The sequence below is a fragment of the Coturnix japonica genome, chromosome 1 (assembly GCF_001577835.2).
Source record: "Coturnix japonica isolate 7356 chromosome 1, Coturnix japonica 2.1, whole genome shotgun sequence".
NCBI lineage: Eukaryota > Metazoa > Chordata > Aves > Galliformes > Phasianidae > Coturnix > Coturnix japonica.
This window is the reverse complement of record NC_029516.1, coordinates 33,085,290-33,112,435: the sequence shown is the minus strand read 5'-3', so window position 1 is coordinate 33,112,435 and position 27,146 is coordinate 33,085,290. Positions and strand designations below refer to the sequence as shown.

Here is a 27,146-nt window from a genome sequence, read left to right as displayed (position 1 = left end):
TATATATAATTTAGAGTTTCCTATTCTTATTCACTATTCCTTACCATAAAGTCTGTGCCAACTACGCCTAGATAGTATCTTCTGAATGTGTGCAAACCAACATTACCACAGCACTTCTGGCATTCCTAGCTCACCTCAGGAACAGCCTATCAGAAATGCAGTTAGGGTATTGTAGGCCATCTTCTCAGCTCAGATGGTCTCACTGACATATGCTTACCAACATTTGCTCATGTTACATTCACACTTTTTGGTGAGATGCATACAGCTCTGAAGCTGTGTGTGACAAGTTGGAATTAAGTTCACATTTGAGTAATTCACTCGATCATCTAGAATGATTACCAAATCTCATTTCTCTTCTTTCCTTGGCATAAGTACTTCCAAAAGATGCGGGGGACATAAGTAGATGCTCATGACACATGAGCACATGTTCCATAGACATTAACTAGAGATTCAGTTGCACTGACTGAGTGCACTGCCTAAAAAAAGAGAAGTCTGAGGGAAGGCCTCATGGTGGCCTACAGTTCCTCTTGAGGGGAGCAGAAGGGCAGCACTGAGCTCTGCTCTCTGGTGACAGCGAGGGGATCTGACCTATGTCAGGGGAGGGTCAGGCTGGGGATTAGGAGAATCCCACTAGAGGGTGGTCAGGCCCTGGAACAGGCTGCGCAGGGCAGTGGTCACAGCACCAAGCTAACAGAGTGCAAGAAGCATTTGGACAACACTACTGACATAGGATTTGATTTTTGGATGATCCTGTGTGCAGCCAGGAGTTGCTTTCAATGATCCTTATGGGTGCCCTCCAACTCGGGATCTTCTAAGATTGTATGCTTAACTTTATTGTGTTCTTATCTTTTTATTCAACAGCTAAGAAACATGTTCAATATGTACAGTTGTCCAGGAACAGTATCAGACTTAGTTACTTAAATAAAGAAAATTGTTTACTTATTTTTTTCTACCTCTTTCCCCAGCAAACTTTGTCTTCCTGAAAGTAAAACCTTTTCTCCCTTTTTTCTACATCACAGCATGTCCCTTTAAAGTACAGGAGACTCCTGCTTTCTCTATCTGTTTTTCTTCAAAAACAGCTGACAAGAAGGCTTTTCTTTTCTTGCCTCCACACCCTTTTGCTTGGTGGTGCTCTGAAACATGAAATATGATCAAAGTTTCTTACCACAAGACCTGTAGCTTAGATAGTACTCCTTTCCTCATTAGAGTTCAGGACTGAAAAATTGGCTTGCTCTGCATGGTATCATCTCTTTGTTCAGGAGATGGTTTGCACCACTTGAGTGGATAATCATCAGAGGGTAATGACCCTTTTTTATTAATTCAGTTCCAGTCACAACAATTTCTTGTCATCTCCTGCAAGGTTTAGCTCACTAATAACACAAAGAACTGCGGGAAAATGGAGTTTGCTGTATGATGGATACACTGAGAGAATTACCAGCACCAAACAATTCACTGGAGGAATCTGATTTTCCTCCAATGCAGAAAGAGACCACAAATGCATTCTCTGGAAGTCCAGAGCTCCTAACTCCACTTGACATCCACACTGAAGAAATCAACACAGATCGCTGAACACTTCACCAGTTAGATCTATTTAGGGTAACTTCATACTAGTAGTTCAAATAGGGAGAACAAAGAAAATGAAGTAGGACTGGCTTCAAGTTCTTGGCTCCAGGAAGGATTCTGCTTGTGGTACCTGAATGAGTGTCTTCATCTCTATTTTCCTATGCAGAAGTTGCAGGTCCCAGAAACAAATGAGTAAAGACATGTTATTCCTAGTTCTGCACTGGGGCACAGTTTCTTTATGTCGCTTCCAGCCTTGCACACAAAATGAGAACAGACAAAGGCTAGCCTAGCTCTATAAACTTGTCTTTCTCATAGTAAGAGGAGAATGCAGAAGCAGCAAGTACTTCTCTTATGCCTTTAGCTTGTAGATTTTTCCATTAAAACTATTGTTTTAACTGAGTAGTTATAAAGAAGGAAGCTTGAGACACAAAGAACACAGGGAAAACCAAACAACAAAACAATAACAGAAAGACACCACAAAACCCAGCACTTTCCAGGAAGAACCATGAATTTCTCATGGTTCAACCTGCAAATGCAGGTTCAACCTGCATTTGAGATTGTCATTGGAGTCCCTTAGATTTCCCTGCCAGTCTGGTCCTTTATAGATATCTAAACAACATAATTCTTTGCTTAACTACCAAGGCTTGATTCTTTTGTTTTGTTTTATTCAGAAAATAATTAAGTTCCTTTAATTTATTCCCACACATTGCTCAGAGAAAATAAGATTTTTGTAAAGCACTTTTCACAGCAAAACATTTTTCTTGAAGTAAATTAGTTAGCAGAGCAGAGGAAATCTATATAACTCTGTGAATGTAGTAGGAACATAATGAAACTCAGGAAGAAATGTTTTTAAATGCATATAGTGGTGATACAGATCAAACCAAATGAACTCTCTAATTTGTATCTTGCTCTATAGCCTGGGTGTTAAATCTGATGGAAAGCCAACTGAAGTCAAAAGGAGTCTTTTCAGCAGGTTTATATCATTGAAATGTAACATCCACCAAGCCATGGGCCTGCAGCAAACCTCATTATGGTCCCATATATGAACAAGTACATCTCAGAGCTCTGCAGCTGCTGCAGAAGATGAAGAGCTGTCGCTGCTCAAGTCAGTTTAGTTTTGCCATTGATTTCAACAAAGCCAGAATTCCACTCTACATTTCCAAATAACAATTACTATGTGCTCTATTTTCTGAAAAGAAATCACAAGCAATTTGAGAGGGATTTTTAAGATCTTCCTATGGAGCTTGTCCTAGTCAATGCACATTTTAAATAGTTTCAGAACAAGCAGGTCTGCAGAAAGAAAGCAACATAATTAGGGCATGACAACTTTGTTCCTCTGTTTGCCATATTTAGAGCTGTTAAGACCAAAACCTGAATTTTTAAGCTCAGCCCAAAAAGGGAACAAAAATACTCATTCTATTTCAACAAGTGTTACCAGGTAGTGACTTTCCAGATGCCACGACCAGAAAGGATACAGAAAATCATTGTAATTATGATTTTAGTATGATACATGGTGTGATTCTGAAAGCAAGCAGTATCCTGAAAACTATACAGGTCACAAATATCCAAATCAGTGAACTGGAGAACATTAGCAAAAATACAGGCACACTTACTTGTTTCCTGGAAAATGTTCCACTTGGAGTTACATACCTGAATCCCCTATCAGTAGATGAAAACACACTCCTAATTTTGTATTAAGTTAATAAAAATCTGAGTGCTGCTGAGTTTTGGCAGGTGTTGCAAACACCAAAGGAAATATTTGGTGCAATGCCTAGTATTTCCTAAATGTAATTTCTTTTTTGAAATATCTGCAGATGTTCTCAGATAGACCAGAGAAGGTCCAGCACCACACGTAAAGGCTCCTCTTTCTGTGTTTTACGTTGTAGCAATTACCCTAAAACTTGCAAAAATTAACCTCCTAATTACAGAGATCACAGGATTAATTCAGCGACCAGCACCAGTACAATATGAATGCAAAACTAGCCTCACAGTACCTCAGCAGATACTCTGCTCTGTTCACATGCTGAGCAAAAGATCAGTAGATATGCGTGGTACAGCACCACCTGCTGACTCTGTCCAGAATAATGTTAGAACATTTTTAGATGCAGCTTATATGCAGTTCCATTAATCCTTTTATATCCAAAAAATACTATTGCATGGTTTCAGCACTCTATTCGGGAAATCAAAGTTAGGCATGGGTCCAAATGTTTACATGACTGAAGCTGAATACATTCATATGAACTCTTTATTTTTGCCAAATTTTACAGAAAGTAGTATAAGCTGAATGATCAATGCTGCAATTTCATGCTGGCTTTCTGGTAAGTGATTGATTGCATAAATGCCACTCCTGGGGTTCGCAAGATTAGTGGATGCTTTTGGTGAAACTACCTCCATACTAGCTGGCACATTACTACTGTACAGAGCACAGCATATAAAACACAAGGACTAAAATCACTTCAATCTTTTTTCCCCTCCAACTTTTCATCAAGAGATCAACAGTACAAAGTACAAAGTTCAGCTGTGGAGTCTGGCCCCAAACAGATAAACAGAGATACAAGAAGACCAAACTATAATTCCAAAAGCAAGCTTTTTCAAGAGATTCAAGGCTTCCTTTTCAAGCTTCTTTCCTTAGTTGTCCCTCAGAAAAAAACAAACTATAGTCACTCTTTCAAAATACATAACTGAAAGCTCCATCTTCCACTGCAAAATAATACAGGTAGATTTTTTTGATCCACCATATAAACAACACAGCTATTTAAGACCTTTTTAAAAAGTCCATGAGAAAACTGCTAATTAAATTCAGATTCATAAGAATGAGGGTTTTATCACTGACAGGGTAACTACATTGGTGGCACGTTTCCTCTATTCAACTTTGGCCAGTTCACTTGGGTCTTTAAGAATCCTACAAGCACATTTTTTTACCACTGAAGCAAATGAAGCAACTTACGGTTCTGGGGTGTAGAGAGGATCCGAGCCATGTCGTACATACTGAGTACAGTGAAAAACTCTGTATGCTAAGCCAGCTAAGAAGTCTCGGGGAGAGAGATATCCAGCAACTGGTCTCACTGTGAAGCCAGACCTTTCTGAAGTGAATGAAATAACAAAAAAAAAAAAATCAATTTTTAAGGATAGACAACGGTCTGCAGTTAATTACCAGAAACATGGTATGGAGAGTCTTGGCTGAAGATCACCATACATCATCCTCATCTATGAAGTACAAGAATTGTTTTGCATTGCAAGCATATGTTTAATGAAAACAGCTTGAGGTACTTCAAAGTTTGTTAGAATAGCTGTACAGAAAGGAAGGTAAGGGATGTTCTCAAATCACAAGGCGTCTGATTTTTATATCTGGTAGCAAACTAGGAGGAAGTTACCCAAAACAGAGGATGACTTCTGCAAAAGGTACTGAAAACAAACAGAATAAAATAGGATAAAACCAAAGCTGCCCTTGTTTTTACAGACAAATACTGCTTTGTGACAGTAAAATACTGAATTTCAAATCTGAAATCCTCATTTAAATGTTTAACAAAGTGTTCAGTTGACAGATCAGTCCCAGTGGAGAATCATTTCAGATTGAGTAACTTTGAAAAGCACATTTCTTTCCCAAACTCGTTCTTAATTCCTTGCAAGTGTTTACAAGAGATTGTTCCAAGCATGTCTTCAATAGGTATTACTGTGTTCCATTCAGTCTAAAAACATATTTGTGGAAAAAAAAATGCTGATTTTTGAGTTTCTAGTGAAGAAAAAATGAGCCTGTTTCCTTAGGGATCATAGTGCAGTCTATGAGAATCCCAGAAGGACACATCAAAATGAATCAACTATCAGTAAATTCAACTATTGGCAAACAAGAGTTAAGGATGAATCAGGGACTGGGCAAAGTAAGCCTCTCGTTATCAATTTCAAATTCCTTTTAGTTAATAATTTGCATGCTTGGGAGACCACACTTAGCCTTTTTTTTCCCTCCGTAACACTTCATATCCGATAACATTATTTCCTAAACACGTCTTTAAAGTATTTGAATTCCTGAGCTCCTGAGGAGGATTTACAAATAAGCATGTGTGTCTGAAGGAACCCCTGGGAGAAAACTTTAACTTGAACACTTTGGCAGCTGCAGAGTTAAAAACCAACAGGTTCTTCTTGTATGCTGCTTCTCCTTCCACATGGGATATATTTCCATCACAGGTGGGAAAGCTGACTATTTTCAAACTTAAATGTGTAATATCCTGATTTTTTTAAAAATACCATAGAAGTTGTAGATCATCCATGGAACTCCACTGAGCTTTCTCCGTACATCAATATGACCTTCATGAGGTTTTAAGCATTCAGGAGAGCCTCCTATTTTCCTTTTTCATTAATTGCCTAGATACGGTGGGAACACACACTGTGGTTACCAGGACACCCACCCTCTGTAATCAGAACAGCAAAGCTAACTCAGCTCTTTTTCATCACATAGAAGAACATTTCTCCCTGTGTAGGACCAAACCAATGCAGCATGTGACTATTTATTTCTCTCATTTCAGCATCATACCTGCAAACACACACAACCGTCCTCACTCAGCAAATCCTCTTCCATGAAGAGTATAAACCAGTTGCCTGATAGTACTGGGAGCCTTTCCATTCAATATGCTTTGCATTACATTATAACAAAAAGGAGTGTTTTCAAGAAGCATTAACTACTGATAAATCAAACATGAACCTTACCTTTAAGAAAAACAGAAACGTCTTCCAGCTGAGGCACATTATCCTCTCTATATCCACAGTACTTGGTCAGCAGAGGGAAGTTCTTTAAATATTCACGACAAGCATGGGTGGGATAGAGTTTACTGAGTTCCCTGAACACCACCCCCCATGTTTTAATTTCTTCAGCTGTGTACTCCACTCTGGGAATGGGTTGACCACTGTTGGGGGAAAAAAAAGGGATAAAAAAGGGGGAGAGAGTATATTTGAATACAATCAGATTGTATATTTACAAAATACATATGTTTATTATTTAGACCATTGCATACGTGCATTTGGAACCCCATATTCATTCAGGAATGCATGATGAGGAAGCCCACCTCAGAGCCAACAGCCCAGAAAAAAGTGAAACTAAGACTTTAAATACATCTCTCAGTATTTTTCTTCTGCACAATTTCTCTGCCTCCTCCGCCTTAGATAGATGTAGAGAAATTGCAGAGCAGGAGCCTCCCAGGGAGCTTGCTGATCTGTCTCTGACATCCAAGATTTGCCTCGAGTGGTTACAGCTAATTCAAAACTGAATGACAGCACAGAGTGTGAGGGGCTCCTTCCAATTTGCACTGCCCTGTATTTAGCTTTAAGGACTTTCCTATGGCATAGTCTTCATCTTTCATTATGACTTCCCTCTAGAAACTTTATAATCTTTCTCTGGATTTAACGTACACAATCTACTGTGAGCAACTATGATATCTGCCATCTCCTCAGGTATCCTCTCAGACTGTGAGGAGCACATATCAGGCAGAGGGATTCCACGTCCCTACCTCCCACAGCCCCGCCATAATGCCAACACCATGAGTACTCCCAGATCAGTGCTGCAGCATTCTCTGCAGTCCCAGACAGCAGCCTTGGCTGGCCCACCAACAGGGTGCACAAGGAAATCCCACTGCAGCAGGAGAACTACAGTGTATGTGTATATGTACTGCCCTAGCAGTATATTTGCTAGGGCAGTTGAGTTTCCGTCCTGGCTCTCACCTGTTTTATAATCCTGTCTTCACCATGCCAGGTAACAAGGAATGAGCCCTCTTGTCGCATGCAACTGCTGTTAAGCAGTCTCTCCATGCACAAAGAGAAGAGCCTCTGCCCTACATTCATATGTGGTTGTCCCCTTATCTTTATTGAAAACTTACTATTTAATCCCCTTGCCTTTCACTGTATCAAAGTATTTTGATCCATAGCAGTACCTGTCAGTCAAAGGATACTTTGTATGAGGCACTCACACTTGTCAAAGGCGCGCTGAACATCCAATACATTAAATCTGTTAGTTCCCCTTCAGCCACTCTTTTGCAGACACGACAAGAATTACAATGCATGTAGTAAAGCATTGCTCACCAGCAGAAGCTGCACTGGGTCCATGCCTGTCATGCTGTGGGAGTCAATCCTTCAGAACCAGTATCTATCTTCACCTGCACAGCCCATCAATCTTAAGTTGCCTGCCAGCTCGTGGGAAGCATAACAGAGCTACTCTAAATCGTATCATACCCACAAGGTACAACTACACTGTTACTCCACCCACCTGGGGCTGCCAGAGCTGTGCAGGAGCCTCATCCCTTTTTCCTAGATGCAACCTCTACTATGGATACTGCCATTAAAGGTCAGCACTGGCCCAGCAATGCAGAAGAAATCTGAGCACCAGTGGAAAAAAAAAAAATTAAGATTCTATTTAGCATGTTACTAGAGAGGTATAAAGAAAATCAGGGTCCTGAAGCTTGTTCACTGTTCACTAGGAGGTTTATAATATAGTAATTGTTTCAATTAATTCATTAGCACTGAAATAAGGTTCACTGAACATTAATTCCTTATTAGAATTTATGCCTAGGAGCACTGATCTTATTTTAAGATGATGGTGATACTGCTCTCTTCATTAAGAGTGCTTTCTTTATTGAGAGGATGGACGTAGCCAGACTCAAGGGAAGACTGCAACATTCTCTTTTCTCACCCTCTCACAAGCAATCCCTACCTTGCTTTCATCACCCAATAAATCACACCAAAGGATAGCCTAGTCCATTAAAGGCTAACCTAACCTGAATTTTTATTTCCCCTTATTAAAATGGGGTCTTTCCATTTTGCCATGGTCATGAGCTATCAGCTCACATTATGAATTCCCTCTATAAGCCTTGCATTTTTCTTCCAGATCTAATTTTCTCAACACTTTTGCAATCTCTAATCAGTCTCAAAGGGCTAATTAGCAAGTTTAACACATTTTCACTATCTTCAGTATATAAGCTCAGTGAAGAAGGGAGGAATATTTATTTTTTAGTCCACTTATTTCACAGAGCTGATCTTCATTGATGTGCTCTATTAACACATCTTTCCCTTTAACACCTAGCACCAGCAACGATCTGCTCCTCTAGGTTCACATCTTAGTGTTTTTCTCTCTGTCCCCAGCTGAGGCCTCTTTATGTTCTATCAAAGAAGGACATCTACTGCTACAGAACAGCAATTCATAAAGGAAATGTCAGTCAGGGATTTTCAACTCAACGAGTTTTGACAGTCATTTCTTTGAGCTAATTTTTTTTGTGGCCAAATCTCTTCATTACTTTTCTTTAGGAACTAAGTTTGTGGGTTTTTTTAAACACCAGAGGATGAAAATTAGAAATGCATCAACCTGAGCTTTCACTGAGGAAGAAATACTGAGAGGTTAGTGACAATGCTCTAAATTTGCCTCTAAGAAAAGTCCTTATACCAAAATTGTATTTCACATTATCATGAAGCTCTCCCAACATTTCCTAACAGACCTATTCTTTTTGTATAAATAATAAGTAACCACCAGACCACAAAAGAAGGTGCATTGAGACTGCATTGTAGTGTCAAGACACATACACTAATTCTGAATACACCAGCATGGGTAGCAGGAACAGTTCAGCTGTAGTAGCACAGCGTCCTCCTGGAGCTGATCTCCTCCTCCCTGAACTGTCTCTGAGAGCAGATGTATCCAGAGACAGACCGACTGTACAGCCCTGTGGATATGGCATGCCCAAAGGGTGAAAAGAGTCATGTTGGCAGATCTGAGGAGTATGAATGAGTTTTTGCCACATGTTAGGTAACTGTGAACCAGTGGCCTCTAAGCCATTTTTTAGTTCCTGGCTAAAAACATTCGAAGAATCTCATTTTCCTGCTCATGCTGCTCCCATGAAGAGTGTGAAATCTCTCATAATGTTTGAGAATATCACTGAGATGAGGGAGTATTTCTGAGCAGATTTGCCCCCAAATAACCAACCTCTGTTTCAAATTGTTTGAAAAGCATTTTCCTTCCTTTTATCTCTTTTTCTGGGTATGTGCAAGACTTTTCTGAAAGGATGCTTCTTGCCAGTTTCATGGGAAAAAAAATCCTTCTAGCAGAATACCAACCACTACTCAGTGAGCCAGCAGGACCTTTCCAGCACTCAGGCAGCTTAGGCAGGGAGAAAAGAGGAAGATATAGCCAACAGCTTAGCAGCTGTGAGGTGCAGGACACTACTGTTTTCCTTACTAATAAATGGAGAACTGTCCTAGTTTACCAACAGAGATCTAGAAGCACACAGTATGCCCTCATCCACAGGTATCTGCTTGACATTTCACACTGCAGCAAACGTTAGGAAAGAATAACTAACTGCAGCAAGCATGAGACTGGGAAATAAAATCAATCAGCTGTAAACAAACAGAAAACTTGCCTCGACTTTAATCTGAAAACTGGCTAAGCTTAGGACTTAGACTGACAAAGGGATCAAAACACAGAGCCTGGGAAGCTTCTCCACCCACCACCCTGTTCCAACATGCAGAAGCTCACTGTGCTGGATGAGTGCTATGGGCACCCAGACGAACTAATGCCACCGTGGGCTGGAGAAAGGGAAACCAAAAGCTGGTGCTTGGATATTTACTGTATTGGTAACAGCATAACGACATGAATGGAACAAAAGTAAGGGAGAAATACAATTAGGATTATATGGTCACAAAGTACACTTAGTCTTCCTTTCCCAATCTCCAGTCTTCTACAGCTCATGAATTAACTTTACAGTAAGAACAAAGAAAGCAGAACCAAACAAACTTCTAAAATGATTTCTGAATTGCTTCCTGATAGGATTTGCCTTTCATGAAGGGAGAAAATCACTGCTGTGCTCTGCATTCTTTAAACAATATCCTTTGAAATCTTAAAAGAGAAAAGGAAAAGCAAAAATCTGAAAATGTATGGTAATATGGAAAGGAACATGAAATTAGTATGTTCTTTCTGCTGAGAGTGAGGGCAAACAGAACAGAGCCTAATTAGAATTAGCTGAATCCTTACTTGAGAAGAAAATCGCAACACAGTTGGTATTTGTAGGAAGCAAAGAAAGTTTCCTAACTTCCAGGAATGGCAGCAAATACTGACTTGACATGGAAAGAGATCAGAAGGTGGAACCACAAACAGCATATTTATACACAGACACCAGCACCATAAACTACAGGGAAATAATCCACTTAGTGAATTCTGGGAAGTTTATAGCTGTGGTAGCAACATTCATAAAAGGCATTTTGCAGCATCCAGCATGTTAAGAGCGTGAAAAGAAAAGAATCATTCCCTATTATTGCTTTTTTCAATAAGCTACAGCTAGCTGTAAGTTAACTGTTAACTACAGCCTTCCCAGATTTGGACCAAATCTTGGGATCCTCAGGACCTGACACTTACCCTGTACCTGAAGGTAGAGATGTCATTCATTTTCATTTTTCATCATAATTGTGACTAAATCTGATAATTCATCCTGTTACAATGGTAGGAATCAAATGGTTATGACAAACATGGCCCTTGTTTGTGTGAAGCACTTTCCTATGTGTACTATCCCAGGTATGTCTAACAGTTCTCCTCACAAGAAGCACAACTTTCTATGGTTGAAATAGTGAATAATGATTTGGCGTACAGCAACTACATAGGGACACTGGCTACATACAATTCAACAGTAAATCAGTTTTTCATTAATAACAGTTCCTTAAGTTTAATCTGCTGTTAATAAAATGCTGGAAAGGTAGTGCTTACATTTCAAATGCTTTCTTTCCTTGCCTGTATCTGTTCTGAAAATGTAACAGGATTTCAAGCACCAGGTTTGCACAGGCTGCACCAGTGCTAGTTTAAAGGATGACTTTGTCTACTGCAAAACTTCCTGCTACAGAATTAAGTAGAGCATGAATTCTAACTAGTCAGCAGCCCAGGGAAGAATTATACCAGTACTTACTATTTATAACTCATGGCAACATCCACAAAGTATTTTCTTCTCTGTCGATAGACATTGTCTTTAAATCCCTTAAGCAAGGAAGAAGAAAGCAATTTATAACAAAGACAGAAAATTAGCTGTGAGAATTATAAATCATTAAAGTGTTTACACAGTACCAAATTATATTGTATTTTGATTAACACCATCTTATGGATTGCAAGAGAAAAATATCTTTTGCCTTTTTCCCCCACCAAAGTCCCACAGGGGTGTTTTTAAGATAGGTTTGTGCATAGGTAGTCATTTTTCCAAGGCAATGAAACAGTGCAACTGTATTCCTGTCATTTCATCTCATGCAGGTTTTCCTTAATCTGTATGGAGATCCACAGGCAGGCATAAAGCAGAATAACTGACCTTTTCTTGATACATCTGTCATCACTAGAAGACAGAAGGTGCCGAGAGTTCACAAGTAACTCATTTTGAAGATGCTACTTCAGCAGTTGCCATTTTAACCAACGCATTAGAGACTGAGCCAACAGCCTCCAATAGCAAACACACACACTGCTGCGATTTGAGCTGCAGATCAAACTCCCTACATATTAGGCAACAGCAGGTTCTTACTTTTTGCATATTAAGTGCAAAAGAGCAGTACTACACATACAGACTAGTCAGCAACAGCCCTTCAAGCTATTCAAAATCAAAACACTCTCTTCTATATCTACAGAAAAAAATTAGACAATTTAGGTCTATACTACAAAAGAGATACCTTGCTTTCAAAGCAGGACTTTTAATCTCTTGAAGATGGAAAAGAGTAAAGTTATCTAAGTGCCACAAGTAGTAACTCAGAAAGTGCATTTAGATTTACTCAAGTGCCATGACTTGGGGGGCGATGGGCTGCTCCCATCACCTACTCACAGCTGAAAAGTTAAGCACATTTTTTTCCTTAGCACTCATATATGCAGATCAGCAAAGGGAATGAAAACACAATATATTTTGATTTGAAATGTTTATGAGCTTGCATGAGAAAACTCAAAAGGTATTTTATGGTCCCATAACCAAATCTGTGCCGCTAGGGAAAATGTCAGTCTTCAGAATTCAAGCCTTCACTCTCATGCAGGACAGCAAAGGCCTTACACAACACCCTTCATGTACTGAGCAATCCAGCGTATGCAAGCTGGAAGAACTCCTTGAGAGTTGCCCTGCTGAGAAGGACTTAAGGGTTCTAACTAATGAAAAACTTAATGTGAGCCAGCAGTGTGCGCTTGCAGCCCAGAAGGCCAATAGCATCCTGGGTTCTATCAGAAGAGGGGTGGCCAGCAGAGTGAGAGAGGTGAATTCCCTTCTCTATTCTGCCCTTGTGAGGCCCCATTTGATGTACTGTGTCCAGGTCTGAGGCCTCCAACACAGAAAGGATCTGGAGCTGTCAGAGGGAGTCCAGAGAAGGCCACAAGGACAATTCAAGGGCTAGAGCACTTCTCCTATGAAGACAGGCTAAAGGAACTGAGTTTGTTCAGCCTGGAAAAGAGACTTCCAGTGTTTAGAGAGAGCTTATTAACATGAGGGAAAACAACTTTTTACAGGGGCAGACAATAGGATAATGAGAAATCTAAAAGAAGGTAGATTTAGATTAGATGTCGGGGGGACTTCCTTACTGAGAGAATGGTGAGGTGCTGGAACAGATTGCCCAGAAGTTGTGGATGTCCCAACCCTGGAAGTACATAATGCCAGGCTGAATGGGGCCCTGGGCAGTCTGGTCTATTGTCTATCATAGAGGGGATAGAACTTGACAATCCTTGGGGTCCCTTCCTACCCAAGCCATTCTACGATTATGTGATTTATTTATTAAACATGCTATTGATTTGGTTGTTGACTTCATGTGCATATCCATTGTGAGATCAGTTACTTCATGACCTCAAACAACTGCCTGCCTCCCTAATCCCACACTTTTGTGGTCTGCTTTCAATGGAGCATAACAACCTCCTGTGAAATACTACAAACCACTCAAGAATTAAGTTACAATCAATCAACATTGCTCATATAGAGAAGCTTTTTGACAGGCAAAACCTTGTGAAATTTTGGAGCATATGACTATCTACATAATACCTTTTGCATTAGCATTATGTTATTCAGCTGTAACATGTAACAGACAAAACGGGATGGATGACAGCATAGACAACTTGAATGTCCAACACATGCAGTGAAATCAAGACTGAAACCATTAGCCAGTATGAAATGGGTTAGAACCTAAACTAGTGCTATACTGATTCCATAATGGAGTAATTCTCTTTGGTCTGGCATCTACACACTACTGTGAAGGAACAGAGCGGGCACTAGAACTGGCATTTGAAAGGCCAATCACAGATTTTATAGTTTTTTTCCCCATCTCTAATATCTAGCGTGCTGCATACGCTAACAAATGGGGTGTAAATTATGTTCATAAGAGTTCTCTCAAGTGTAAAATATATATTCATATAATGCAAATGTCTTTTTTCATTGTCTGTAAAACTGAAGGCAGATTTTCAGTAAAGCACTCAACTATTTAATGAAGGCACCAGCTCAGAACATAAAACAGTATCAAATGGCTCATCACAATCATCAACTCAAGGCTAGAATGAGTTGCCATTAAGGCCTCTGTTTGAACCAAATCACTGTTAATGGTTGAAGGTAATCAACAGATTTTTCCATTCTGAGAAAATAGTAGGTAAATCCTTGCTTGTCATTAATATCTGCATGTGGCAGATATCAGGACCCAGGAACATGCTTCCCAGCAACAGGCCCACACTGCAGGAAAGGATCACATTCAGGTACTTCAGTTCATTCCTTCCTTTCAGCTCGAAGCTTCCTATAATACCAGTTGAATTCAGCTTTCAGAGTAGAAATAATACATAATTAGTTGCCATTAGTGTTGCTCAACCAAGGGATCCAAAGGTAGAAACTTCAATTTGAAGCAAGAGAAAATCCCTTAACACAAATGCTTGCAGTCATGTGCCATCTAAAGAATTAGATGTTAAGCAAGTATGGACTTGAGCCATATGTAATAAAACAAACCTTTTTTTTTTTTTTTGTCTTTTACACTGAGCATTTGGCAGCACTACAGGTATCACTTATGTGAAATGCGAGCTTGACTCCTGTCACTAAAGTCAGGAATCAATGTGAGACACCTTCCCATCTGTTGCATTCCTTTCTGCACACAGAAACAGGAACATGTTACTGTTTTATTTTGCAATTATCTCCTGAGTTGCCAGGAAGTCTTTTTCCACAATTCTTTTTTCCTCTGACAACTAAGCTAATATCTATTCTTATCTAAGAGCCTCTTGTGATAGAGCCTAACATCACATTGATCGAAACTCTTCTGTTTGTCTGGAAAAAGACAGGGATCTCTTGGAAAGAGTCCAGCAGAGGGCCACTAAGATGGTGAAGGGCCTGGAGCATCTCCCCTGTGAGGAGAGACTAAGCAAACTGGGTCTGTTTAGCCTTGAGAAAAGAAGACTGAGAGGGGATTTGATCCAGGTTTATAAATGCCTGAGGTGTGGGGGCCATAGTGGTGAGTCTGGTCTCTTTTCAGTAGTTCGTGGGGATAGGACTAGGGGTAATGGGATGAAACTACAGCATAGGAAGTTCCGCACGAATGTGCGGAAGAACTTCTTTACAGTGAGGGTGACGGAGCACTGGAACAGGCTGCCCAGGGAGGTGGTGGAGTCTCCTTCTCTGGAGATATTCAAGACCCGCCTGGATGCCTACCTGTGTGACGTGGTGTAGGGAGCCTGCTTTGGCAGGGGGGTTGGACTCAATGATTTCTAAAGATCCCTTCCAACCCCTACAATTCTGTGATTCTGTGAAACTTTTAACAACCAGCTATATAAAAAATAAATAAATGAAAACAGCAAAAATAAATAAATAAAAGAGGACAAAGTTGCTCAAGAGAAAGCTTTATGGAGGACTTCCTTCTTTCATGTCCAGCTACAGAAAAGGATAATTAATTCACTGAAAACACTGAACATAACTAAATACTAGCCATGCTCAGAAAAGCACTCAAAACCAGCTGTCAACAGGATTTTTATTTAACTGGCAAACAACACGAACAAATTATATGCAGTATAATTGTATGTTACACTTACAGGGTGATCTGCATCCAGCTCAGATCCATACATCAAAACTCTTTGTGAACATTTGTCTAATTCAGATATCTTCCGAGGAAACCAAGGGACACAGTCAAGATCTGCAGAAGACAGAAGAGTTAAATATACTGAATATAACATAATGGCTATAACTGTGCAAAACATTTGTGAGTCTGTAAACCAATGATACAGAAGTAGCCTTGCCTTCTTCATCAGTCCAGATGTTTTCTGGTGGATTCAGAGACACGATATTAGTTTGAAACTTTAGCAACTGGATTAGTTCATTAAATTCCTTCTTACTACAGTCACAGTCCACAAAAATTTCTACCTCTGAGTTCCTTCTCTTCGATTTTCGTGATTCAATATGAACCATACTCACATGTTTCTCCTGCAGAAAGAACAAACAATGGATTAAATACAGACATATCAGTTAGGATTGCAGTATTGATGGCGTACTCCTCAAGAAAGCTTTTCCAAGTTTTAAATGAAGGATCCCTCTGGTACAGACAAGCAGCAGCTCCTGATTTTCCACATGTGAATCCACACAGTAGGTAACAATTGCACTGGCACAGTCTATGAAGTATGTACACAGTGCATCTCCTTAGCTAACACATTCATGCACAAATTCACGGAAGGAAAAGACCCCATTTGCTGATGGCTTTGAATCTATTTGTAGACCAGCAGATTACAAAAGCCAAGCAGGATCATTTTAATGATCTCTTCCTGAATAACCCAGGTCACAGAACTCCTTTTCAACTGACAGAGGGATACTGGTTTCAGACATTCTCTTCTGAAGTAGAGAAAGTTGCTTTGACTTAACCTAGATTTAAAAAACAACATAATCATACCCATCCCATGCTCAAACTGCTCGGCAACTATGTGAATGCAGTTGATTTCTCTGCAGCATCTTCCAAACACATTTTAGAAGGCCGAATGAACTGCAAGCAAGTTGTTCTCAAGAAGGCAGATCTGACATGTATATTCAGGATTTCAGGCCTGAACCCACTGAAGGATTTAAGCCAGAGCTGCAGTTAATACTTCGGAGAGAAGATGTATTGAAAACACATCTCTTCCTGCAGTTCCTATCAGCTCACTTAGCCTTCTGCTGTTCTACAACTTGGTTTCAGGTAATCTCCCTCCCAGAGGTTCAGCTCACTCCGCTTTCAATATCTGGGCAGACCAGGTATCTGCATCAGCCTTGGGAACCTGCTCCCAGAGCCAGCTCCTGTAATTTAGGATTGGTAACACCCTGTGCTCCCACAGTTATACCCCTCTGATTGTTAAGCATGAAGAAGTAGATTCTAAATCACCTCTTAGCATTTTCTTCACTGTGCAGACTGAGCAGCCTAAGGCTTTCATCTTGGTGCTTTGCCTGAATTGTCCTCAGAGATGCCTTCAAGTCCTCTTCAATGTGTTAATAAGGTAAGCAGATTACAGAGAGTACCAGCAATCTGACTGAAAACCACCAATTGAATGGGGATCTATATGGAAACCAGTCCTTCACAATTTAAGTTCTAGTTAGACAGAAAGCTCTGACACTGTAAGCACTTAAAGGTGCACTTAAATTTACAACCAAACATTGTCTTGCAACAAGGCTGTCATTGCCATCTGACTTCGAGCTGCTCTCAGACTCTGAACTCTCTGAAACTGCTTCCTTTCATCATGGTCTGTACAGAGAACTTCAAACCTAATTTACGGTGCTGAGAATCACACTTTGGAAATCTAAAGTGAATAGTGTGAATATCAACATCACAGTTAAACTCAGTTCTGGAAAATTCTCTCTTAAATGCTTTGCTGAATGACCCATAAAGCCTGAAGTTAAACTCTGCAGGTTCACTAGAAATAACTGCACTCCATGGTGCTTTAATTTATACCAACAAAGAGCCTGACCTCAATATCCTTCCTCATCTAATCAGCACAACGTTACATAAGCTTTACCTGGAAGAGCCGGAGAGCTTTCACCAGTCCACCAACTTCATTCTTCAAGGAAAACACCACAGCTGTCTTTCCACCTTCAGAAACTGACTCACCTTTCCCATTTCCCTTATTGCCTTTTTTCTCCTCATTTTTCCCAGAGTTTGATCTGTTTATCTACAAATGGATAAAGAACAGCATTGATTCAGTTGCAAAAGGATATTTCCCAAAGGTAAAACATATTACATTAAGAGAAATTTTTGTTAGAAAATAGCTGAACTGAACCCATCCAGACTTAATTTAAACATTAATTTATTTACCTGAAATCAGAATCACAGATATACATACATACATAGGATAGAAATACATTGATTTTTTTTTTTAGTGAAATGTTATCAAGAGTTATATAGAAAACAAATGGAGATGATGGTCTGAATTACCACAAGAACACAAACTGCAGTGATGCTATTCTCTATCTGTAAGTCAGTCTGAGATGATTTTTACTGGTATTTTCTACTGTCAAGAGTCCAATACTGACCAGCTACTTTTAGATGTTCCACACGTGGGGCATGTAATGCTTAGTATGAATTGTACTTAATTGAGGGTGTGTGATGTTACACAGGAATTCTGAGTTAGCTGAGCGATACTTAACACACTGAAAACAGACTACAAATGCAAGTTATACTTAGCAAAAAAACTGCAGTCTCAGTAAACAGTCCAATCACAACATCAATGTTATTTTAATTATTGGTCTGTTTATTACTAGTTGCACGATCACATTGAGTGGTGGCCAATGGCTCCATGTGAGGACACAGATCAGTGACAAGTGGTTTCCCTCAGGGGTCAGTACTGGGACCAACACCTTCATCAAGGACATAGCGGGATCAAGTGCAACATCAGCAAATTTGCTGTCAACACCAAGGAATACATGGATTCAGGCCACTGATCTCCTTGCAGTTATCCTGTTAGTGATGTAGTTTTCACACCCATACTGGGCTGAGCCATGTATTCACTTCCACCATGCTGGTCAGGCTAACTTAAGGAGACATTCATGCTCTAAGGAACTCTGGGAGCAACATTTATATCAACAGTTGATATATGTAACTGATGGCATCAATAGTAAAGGCCGCTCCCTGGTACCTTGAGCCAAGCTAAGATGTGCTTTTTGCAGCATCTGTGCTCAGTCACATTCAGCCTTATTCCCTGAGCTCCACAGGCACATCCCCTGCACATCACTACAGAGCCATCTTCCATTGCTGGGGTTTATTGATCAGCCATGCTCATTAGATTTAAAACATAAGGTTTGTTACCTATTGTAGTACAGTTAATGTTGCTGTGTAATGTTGAACACAGAAATTGAGAGACATATGCAACAATTCCACAGGTACTAACAGTTCTTTGGTAAACTGCAGAAAATAACCCAAGACTGGGTTTTGAACAGGTCTCAGCACTTGGTTAAAGCCAAGTTAAGTCTCTATTCCTGCTTTCTTCCCTAACAGGTACAGGTGCCATAGTGGGTTATCCCACCTGCATGATGTTTGTGGCTTTATCTAAGGCAATGGGCTTCCAAAACAACACCATGTTTCATAAGGAGCTCTCTGTCCCAGGATAAAGGAATTAGTAAAGTTTAGTCTGAGTCCTTTTCCAAACTGGATTAGCTAAGATAGTTTTCTTAAAGGTAGATATTACTGACAGAGATGAGGTATTTGCATCACATCCATCTCAGCATAGCCACATGGCTCGTGTCAAATTGGTTTGCTTTTCTATCTGATGCCAATCCACTTTGAAATACATCCCTCTGCTGCGTGAGAGCACTGGATGTTCAGATCCCACTGGATATACATGTGTAAATGCCTCAGAATACTTACATTAAAAGCACAAGAATGCACTGAATTAAAAGAATGTCTAGTTGAAATGCATCTTCTTACCAAAAGTCACAGCTTAAAACAGCACAGGTTCAATTACCCAAGCTAGTTTCAGCACACACTCAAAGGTCTTCATTGATCTTTTCTCATCATTTATCAGATCATACTTAAACCATTTGGAAAAAGTAATTCAGCTTGTGGAGTGGCACATGAAGACAATCAAGCACATTGTTTTTTAGTAATTGAGCTTATATGAATCTTCTCACCGAGGGGTTTGCTTAGGGACAGACAGTCTAGTAGAAGGTCACTTTGGCTTTAACTTCAATAATGGGATTTGGCCGACAAGTTTTCATCTATATGAAGTGCACAGATGCTGTTTATATAGCATCCCTGCTTCTTCACTGTATGCTGTTTCTAGGAAGCTACACACAGAGGACCACAATCATCCTCTGCACGTCAGTACCGCTGATTCTTCAGGGAAACAAGGGCACCTGGCACCCCCCAGGACTGCCCAAGGTTCAGCACTACTTCATAACGAGCATTATCTGAAGTGATGACTGAAAGCCTCTCTCGCGTGTAAGAAAACCACATTAGCTCATCATTACGAGCCCAATTGAAGAGGCTGCGATACTGCAAGAGCTCAAATCTTATCAGCCATGCATGTTATTTAATTATGAAGTGTTTTAACGGCGAGCAGATCAACCATCCTCACGAAAACGAGTTATCTGGAGCAAGTGCGAGTACTCAGGGACAAAGGAGTGAACTACAGGATAACACCACAAAAGGAACTCAGAGACTGTAACACTGACGGATCCCATTTAGTTAAACATCCCTGACAGAAATAAAGCACACACAAACAAGGACATTACACACTTTCCTGTAAGATAACTGGTACAAACAAGCACATCCCGAGGGTTCTACTCAAATCATCAAAGCCTCCACACGCTGCAGATTTGACACACAACTTGATGGGCTCCAAGTTTAAAAACCCGGAATATTCGCCCCGTTAGGAACGGATGAGCCCACCAGCACCCGTTACTAACAGCGTAAGGCAACACGAAGCCGCTTGGACACGCCGAAACCCACAACACGGTGTGGGCTGCCCCCCACGAGCCCCTTTCCGACCGCCGCTCGCTGCCCTCAGACTGGTTTGAAGCATCACACTGCGAGGTCTATAACCTCTCTAACACAGCCTTAGCGCTCGGAAACACCTGTACTGTGCTCCCGTGTTCTGACAGCGCTGTTATCCCCGCTGCCTGCCTTTACCTTTCAGGCGAAACTTTGGCTGTTGTTTGAGGACACCCTCGCGGCAGCGCTGGGAAGCAGCACCCGTTGGACTCACAGCAGCCGCAGAGTTAACCCCACGGGGCGGCAGCTCTCTGCCCCTACCTCCGGATCCCCACTCCTCTCCCAGCCCCGCCACTTACAGTGAGGCCGCCGGGGCGCTCCTCCGGTAGGGCCGAGTCCAGCGAGAAGCCCCTCCTTGCCCAGTACTTGCTGGAGAACATCATCATAGCGGGCTGCATGGGGACCGGCCGGGCGGGGCAGCGCCACGCTCTGCTCCTCGCTCACCGCGCCGCCTTTTATACGGGGGCTGACGGAAAGCAGCCGAGGGGGGGCTGCCCGGCTGGGGTTTAGCCTCAGCCACCCTCCTCACACCTCAGTGCCCACCGTGGTGACCCGCCTTGAGTCCCAAAGCACCTCAAAGTGTCTGGATTTGGGCAGCCAGGATGCAGGTGAGCCGGGGGAGTATGTGTGGACACGGGGACAGCAGGCGCCCCGAGGATAAATAAGTAAAAGGAGTGAAAAGTTGCACAGAGGTATTTCCATGTCGGCTTTGATGTGAGTGATTCTTTGATGTAGAAACTCATATTTCCTCATTTATTTATTTATTAATTTATTTATGAAGTTTTTTCAGTGAAAAATGTAGGGAGGTTCAGAGAGGAGGCATTAAGGGGTAGGAGATTTGTCTTATAATGAAAGACTTAACAAACCTTCTGTATTAAAGCGTGATTGATGACATGAAAAGTGTACTTCCCCTAGAAAAGGATTCTTAATTGGAGAAAGCTTTTTAGCCGAGGCAGCAACAGCTGTGTTTTCTACCTCAGCTATATAAGGGCCAGGCTCTGATCATAACCGCAATATCAATCAAGCAGTTCATTATCTATGGAGGTGAAACAGTCCTGTATGGATCCTGCGGGTCTGTTTTTGTAATGGGCAGCTTCACCTGTCTCTGAGTTGCTTATGTCTCAAGTTTGTTCAATTACATGCTCACTTTTTTCTATTCTGAAACACCAGGCAGGTAAAATGGTCACTGCTTACTCTTGGAAGTCTCTAGTGATGCCTTCCCTGCAGCAGCCCTAGCTGACATCACAGGGCCTTCACTCCTATATGCATACAAAGATCATGTGGGTCAAGAATAAAGAGTCAAAATCAGATTCTCTGAAGCTGAACCCACAAAGGTTTGTTTTATTTTTTGCAGTTGAAGAAAGGATGGATGTGAAAGGTTGGTGTTAGTTCTGTCTCATACCCAAAGTTACCAAGAGATACTCTCTTTCATGTTTACTCATTATTTTTAATCATAAGAACACAGTTCAGGCCTTTGGATTTTGATATTCCTGTTGGCTGTGCCTGAGATACCCAAACATCATTCCTGCTATTGAACAGTGTACAGGAGCAAGATTGCTTAGCATGCTCCAAATGTTCCAGTGATGACAACAAGCTCTACTGAGCAGGTTTTTCTCCATCATCATGACAGAGCGCAATTTTATCTGCTGCTAGATGTGAGTTCTGCAGCTCAACATCACACGAATCTGAGATGACCCTGCTGCCCTCAGCCTTGCTAATGATCGCAGCTCTGTCTGGTGGCTGGATCCTGGCAAAGATTTTCTGTCTCTTGTAACCTCCTCAGGATGACTTGTGAATGCAAAGCAAACAACAGTGTGTTGTGTTGGCATGAATTGTGCAACAGGTAGGGACAGGACACGTGGTCCAATTACTGTTTTAGCCACACTGACTCCCCAAAACTGCCACAAGGAGACTGACAAGAAAGTATTATTTTGTGACTCATTTTGTAGGTGGACTTTTCCATACAAATGCTAGATTGGAGGGCACATGTTTATAGACTGAAAATGTTCGTTTCTTTGTTCTAAGTCACAGTTAAACAGGGCTGATATACGACTCTGGGAATAGCGCTAAGATATTGGGTTGGCTTAGAGATCAGTCCATTTCTCTGTAGTTCACAGTTCCATATACATAAACCAAGTAAAAACTTAAAATTGGTGGTCAAAACAATATATATGGAGACAGAGAATATATATATATACATATACATATATATATATTTGAAGTTCATTGAAGTAGCTATTCAAAAATATCTACTATACAACAAATGTCAGAGTGCCACATGACAGTCTCGCTTTACTTTGGAGGTTCACTGAAGTAGCTATTCTAACATACCTTTTCTTTAACCTATTTCAGAGTGCCACATGGCAGTCCTACTTCAGAAGATGCACTTAATGCTTATAGTAAGAAATAAAGGTACCTTTCTAGCACAGAGGGATAAGCTTGGTTTCATTTCTAAAAGGCTCCTTATTCCCTATAATAGGAAGTCAAGTAACTCTAAGATCTCTAGTTTACACACATTTTCCTTCCTGCTATGGGAGAACAGAGTCACGGTTGACTGAACTCCTAAGATGGATACTTTGTAAGAAATACAGAATTCAAGTGGAAAATTAGCTTTAAAATTGAAGTAGATCTGTGGGCTGTTTTCAAGTTTCAGTCATTTTCTTCTTAGAGATACTGACTGTCCATTTCAGCATAGCTTTTCTTAAACCTGCTTGTAAAATACTTTGCAATAGTTTGATGACATACACTGGCAATGTTAAATCCTCCCATTTGATTTTAGCGAGAGGATAAAATTCACAGTGCACAGTAGAACCATAGAATGGTTTGGGTTGGAAGGGACCTTTAAGATCACTTGATTCCAACCCCCTGCTATAGGCAGGGACATCTCCCTCTAGACCAGGTTCCTCACAGCCCCATCCAGCCTTTCCTTGAATGCTTCCAGGGAGGGGGCATCCACCTCTCTGGGCAACCTGTTCAGTGTCTCACCACCCTCTCAGTAAAGAATTTCTTCCCAGTATCTAGTCTGAATCTACCCTCTTCCAGTTTAAAGCCTTTTCACCTTGTCCTATCATTATATGCCCTTCAAAAAGTCCCTTCCCGGATTTCCTGCAGACCCCTTCAGGAACTGGAAGGCCATTGTATGGTCCCCCTGGAGTCTTCTCTTCTCCAGGATGAAGAGCCCCAGCTCTCTCAGCCTGTCGTTGTAAAGGAGGTACTCCAGCCCTCTGATCATCTTTGTGGCCCTTCTCCTGGAAACAGCTGAGCCTGCCAATGCAAAGCAGTGAAGGAATTCCTTGTTTGCTTTATTTTTGCACACACCTATTGCTTTACCTAATAAACTTTATCTCAACCCATAAGTTTTCTTACTTTTCCCTCTTCCCCATTCCAGAGGGGCTTAGCTTCCCACTCAGACTAACCTACAGCACTCACTAAAGGAAACATGTAGAAGTTCTACTGGGAAACTCTTTCACTGAAGAGGAAGTGCAGTCTTCTATGAGATTTTTAGTACTACTGCTACTATGGTGCTACTAGTATCGTCAATCATTAGTTTCATTGCTGCCTATTCTAAAAGGTCAGATACAGGAGATGAAAATGAGGGCTGAGCTTCTAACTATAAACAGCTTAACACGTTAATGTGTAAGATAAAAGCTGTGGTACAAAAATCATGGTAATTATCGCAGGACCTCAAAAGACTTTGATGTTTTCTATAAATACAGTAGCAGTCAGAAAAGAAATATCAACTGAACACAAGAAAATGAGGACAGAAAAGAATCTAAAATGGCCTAAGCATTTAATGTATGTTGGTTTTTGTCTTTTTAATTATTCTTTGCTAAAAGGATCCACTGTGACCGGTGGTCTATCATATTTAGTAGCAAGGGCAGAGAAATAAGCTCTGCTTCTTGCAGGATAAAACAACATTGGAGAATGGTTGGGTAAGTGATGATAATGAATGGCTCGGCACAGATAGCACACTAACAGAGGAAGCTCGTTACATCTCTGCCATCAATAACTGTTTTGAGAACTTAGAGGATGGAGAGGTGGCACAAGACACAGAAAAGACCAAAATGACATAAATGTTCCAAAAGATCCGTGGGGGAGGAAGGGCTGGAGACGTAGAAATCAGTCTCTTTTTTCTTTCAGAAAAACAGTAGCAGCAAAATTATTTGTAAGCACCTAAAAGATAACAGATGATTAAACAGTCAAGATGGATTTGCCGAGAACAGACTGAGTCAAGCTAATCTCATTTCCTCCTATGACAGTCCTGTGGATCGAGGCAAAACAATTCACGTCATCAATCTTGGCGGTAGTGAAGCATTCGGCATAGTCTCATAACATTCTCACAAGACAGATAAGGAAAAGTCCAGATGAAACGAATAGATTAGACAACAGGGCAGCTTTGCTGTTAAATGGCAGGGTGTGAGGAACAGGACTGGCACAAGTACCTGAAGTACCTGTCCCCACTCCTATACTGTGCAGCAGACCATGTAGTTACCACCCTTAACTTGAAGAGATTAGACAAGCAGCTCACAGATGTAAGATACGCCTTCCAACAGGAGATACTCACTAGCATATTGTTCATGAGCTTTTAGAAGCGCTTTCCAATATTGCAAATCTGTGATTTCAATAAATATATGTATGCACGTACTCAGGTATATGCACACAGTAAAAAAATGTGCGGTATGATTGATCTGGAGACAAGAGGTATTTAGCTCTGAAATGTATCAGGTCCTCTACGTGATCCACTGCACACCTGCACAAATGGATCCTGCCAGCACAAGCAATCCAGCAGTACAAAGGAGAGAAGAAGGAATCGGGACTGCCACTTTCTCTAGCAGTAGTCATAGAGTTGCAGCTGTGCACTGCTGATAACACTGCTGTTCTGGCTCCGGCTGAGCGGGGTGTGCGCAGCACTGAGGCTTTGTCTCCTCTTAGCCAAGGGGCAGGCACAAGGTTAAGAGCATGCACAGCCAGGAGCTGGCTCAATCCAACCTAAGGGACATCCCTTGCTATCTAACGCTGTGCTCAGCCAGAGAAGCTCAAGGAAAGAAGGAAGCAGGGACACGTGCAGTCATGGTGTCATCTGTCCAGATGTGCTGAAGCCCTGCTTCCCATGCAGCAGCTGGACATTTGACTGCCTATGGATGTAGCTAATGAAATCCTCTTAATGCTTGGCTTGCAGGAGCTCCTTTTGCTTTCCCTATTAAACTGCCATCATCTCCATCCATGAGTATTCCCACCTTCCTCCATGCCCATCTTGAGAGAGCGGCTGGATGGGCGCTCTGCTGGGGTCAGCCACACGTACAAAGGAACAGTGAGGCCAGCGGTCTCCTGACCTGGGCAAACAGTTTGCTTCTACACAGTGGGGCCCTACAGTTCGTTAGGAAGGAGGAATATATCTGAAAGGCATAAGAATGAGCATTACAGTAGGCTGCATGAATCCTATATAATCAACACTTACTTACACTGTAATCCAATTCAAAACATAACCCATCTAGAAGACTTAATTCATTTGAATTACATGCAGTGTGAGATATATACTGACTCAGTTCTGACATTTATTTGGGATGAGGTAAGAAGTGACATCCTACACTTCATTTATTTATTTAGTTTCTTTAGAATGCCTCAGGAAATTCAATTTGTGCAAAGTTACAGCTGTTTAACATGAAAGTATAGCACACATCTCTGCAAAATGCTTGTGGTTAAAACCCCCACTTAAATGAAAAATGAAAGTAAAGCTGGATCTATAGGAGGCCTGCAATGCATTATGACATAACATTGTAACACTTAATTGAATAGCAGACATTATCAGGTTCTACTAAACACGAACCACAATTCATTTTGTTTTCTAACACCACTAGAACAAAGCATCTGAAAGCAGTTTCAAATCAAATGTAATTGCACATGCATGTGAACTCTGTCTGCTGGGTTAGGCGTGCGTCTCATTGATGCTCACGTGCAGTACGTGCATCAGGTTCAGGTGCGTAAGTGCATGAGCAGAACTAAGGGTTGTGATGCCTGCCTTAGGCACACCGTCCATAGAGCAGCTCAGAGAATTCCTCCTGCACGAACAAGTGCAGTATAGCTGACGTGTGAATGATAACAATGGGCAACTAAATACATCATCCTTCTATAACAATTTCAGACCTCCCAATATCAAATCTGAAAGTGCTCACATTAGTCCAAACTCCTGTGAAACTTCAGCAAATGCTCCTTTATGTTATAAGATAACTTCTTGCTGTCAAACAGAAGCAAAAAACCCACAATAAATTACTTTTGACACCAATAAAGTTGCCCAGTTATGCAAACCAGGGAGCAACATGATCCTTGAGGCCCCTTCCAACCCAATTGTTCTATGATGAAACATTCTTTCCCTAAGCACTTAAATATTCCATTATGATTTTCTTCAGGATTTTAATACATTGCATGTTATGACTGCATACCCTCAATAACTAAGATGCGTGCGTAGTTAATTGACATCTCAGTTTCAGCCTTCCCTTCCCTAGTTCCATTTTAACTATTTTTCACAACAATCTTTAACAAATACACTTCAAAGTGAATTCCGTGCACCAAAAATACTGAAACTCAGTGTATGTGAGCCATGGTATCAATGACATAAATTCTAACGCCTCTATGCGTTCTGTGCCACCTTAGATTAACTGCCA

At 41.0% G+C, this 27,146-nt stretch overlaps 1 protein-coding gene across 1 annotated transcript in view; it reads right to left on the bottom strand.

The window, feature by feature from the left end:
- The window catches only part of TPH2 (tryptophan hydroxylase 2), a 49,199-nt gene extending 28,268 nt beyond the window's left edge, over nt 1–20,931 (bottom strand). The window contains exons 1-7 of the mRNA XM_015855789.2: nt 20,784–20,931; nt 17,516–17,668; nt 15,782–15,965; nt 15,578–15,678; nt 11,484–11,551; nt 6,265–6,461; nt 4,511–4,646 (exon numbers count right to left, since the gene is read on the bottom strand). Of these exons, the coding sequence (XP_015711275.1) occupies nt 4,511–4,646; nt 6,265–6,461; nt 11,484–11,551; nt 15,578–15,678; nt 15,782–15,965; nt 17,516–17,668; nt 20,784–20,882 (938 nt within the window). The 5' untranslated portion in view covers nt 20,883–20,931. The remainder of the gene's footprint in view (nt 1–4,510; nt 4,647–6,264; nt 6,462–11,483; nt 11,552–15,577; nt 15,679–15,781; nt 15,966–17,515; nt 17,669–20,783) is intronic.
- Between the last annotated feature and the right edge of the window lie 6,215 nt (nt 20,932–27,146).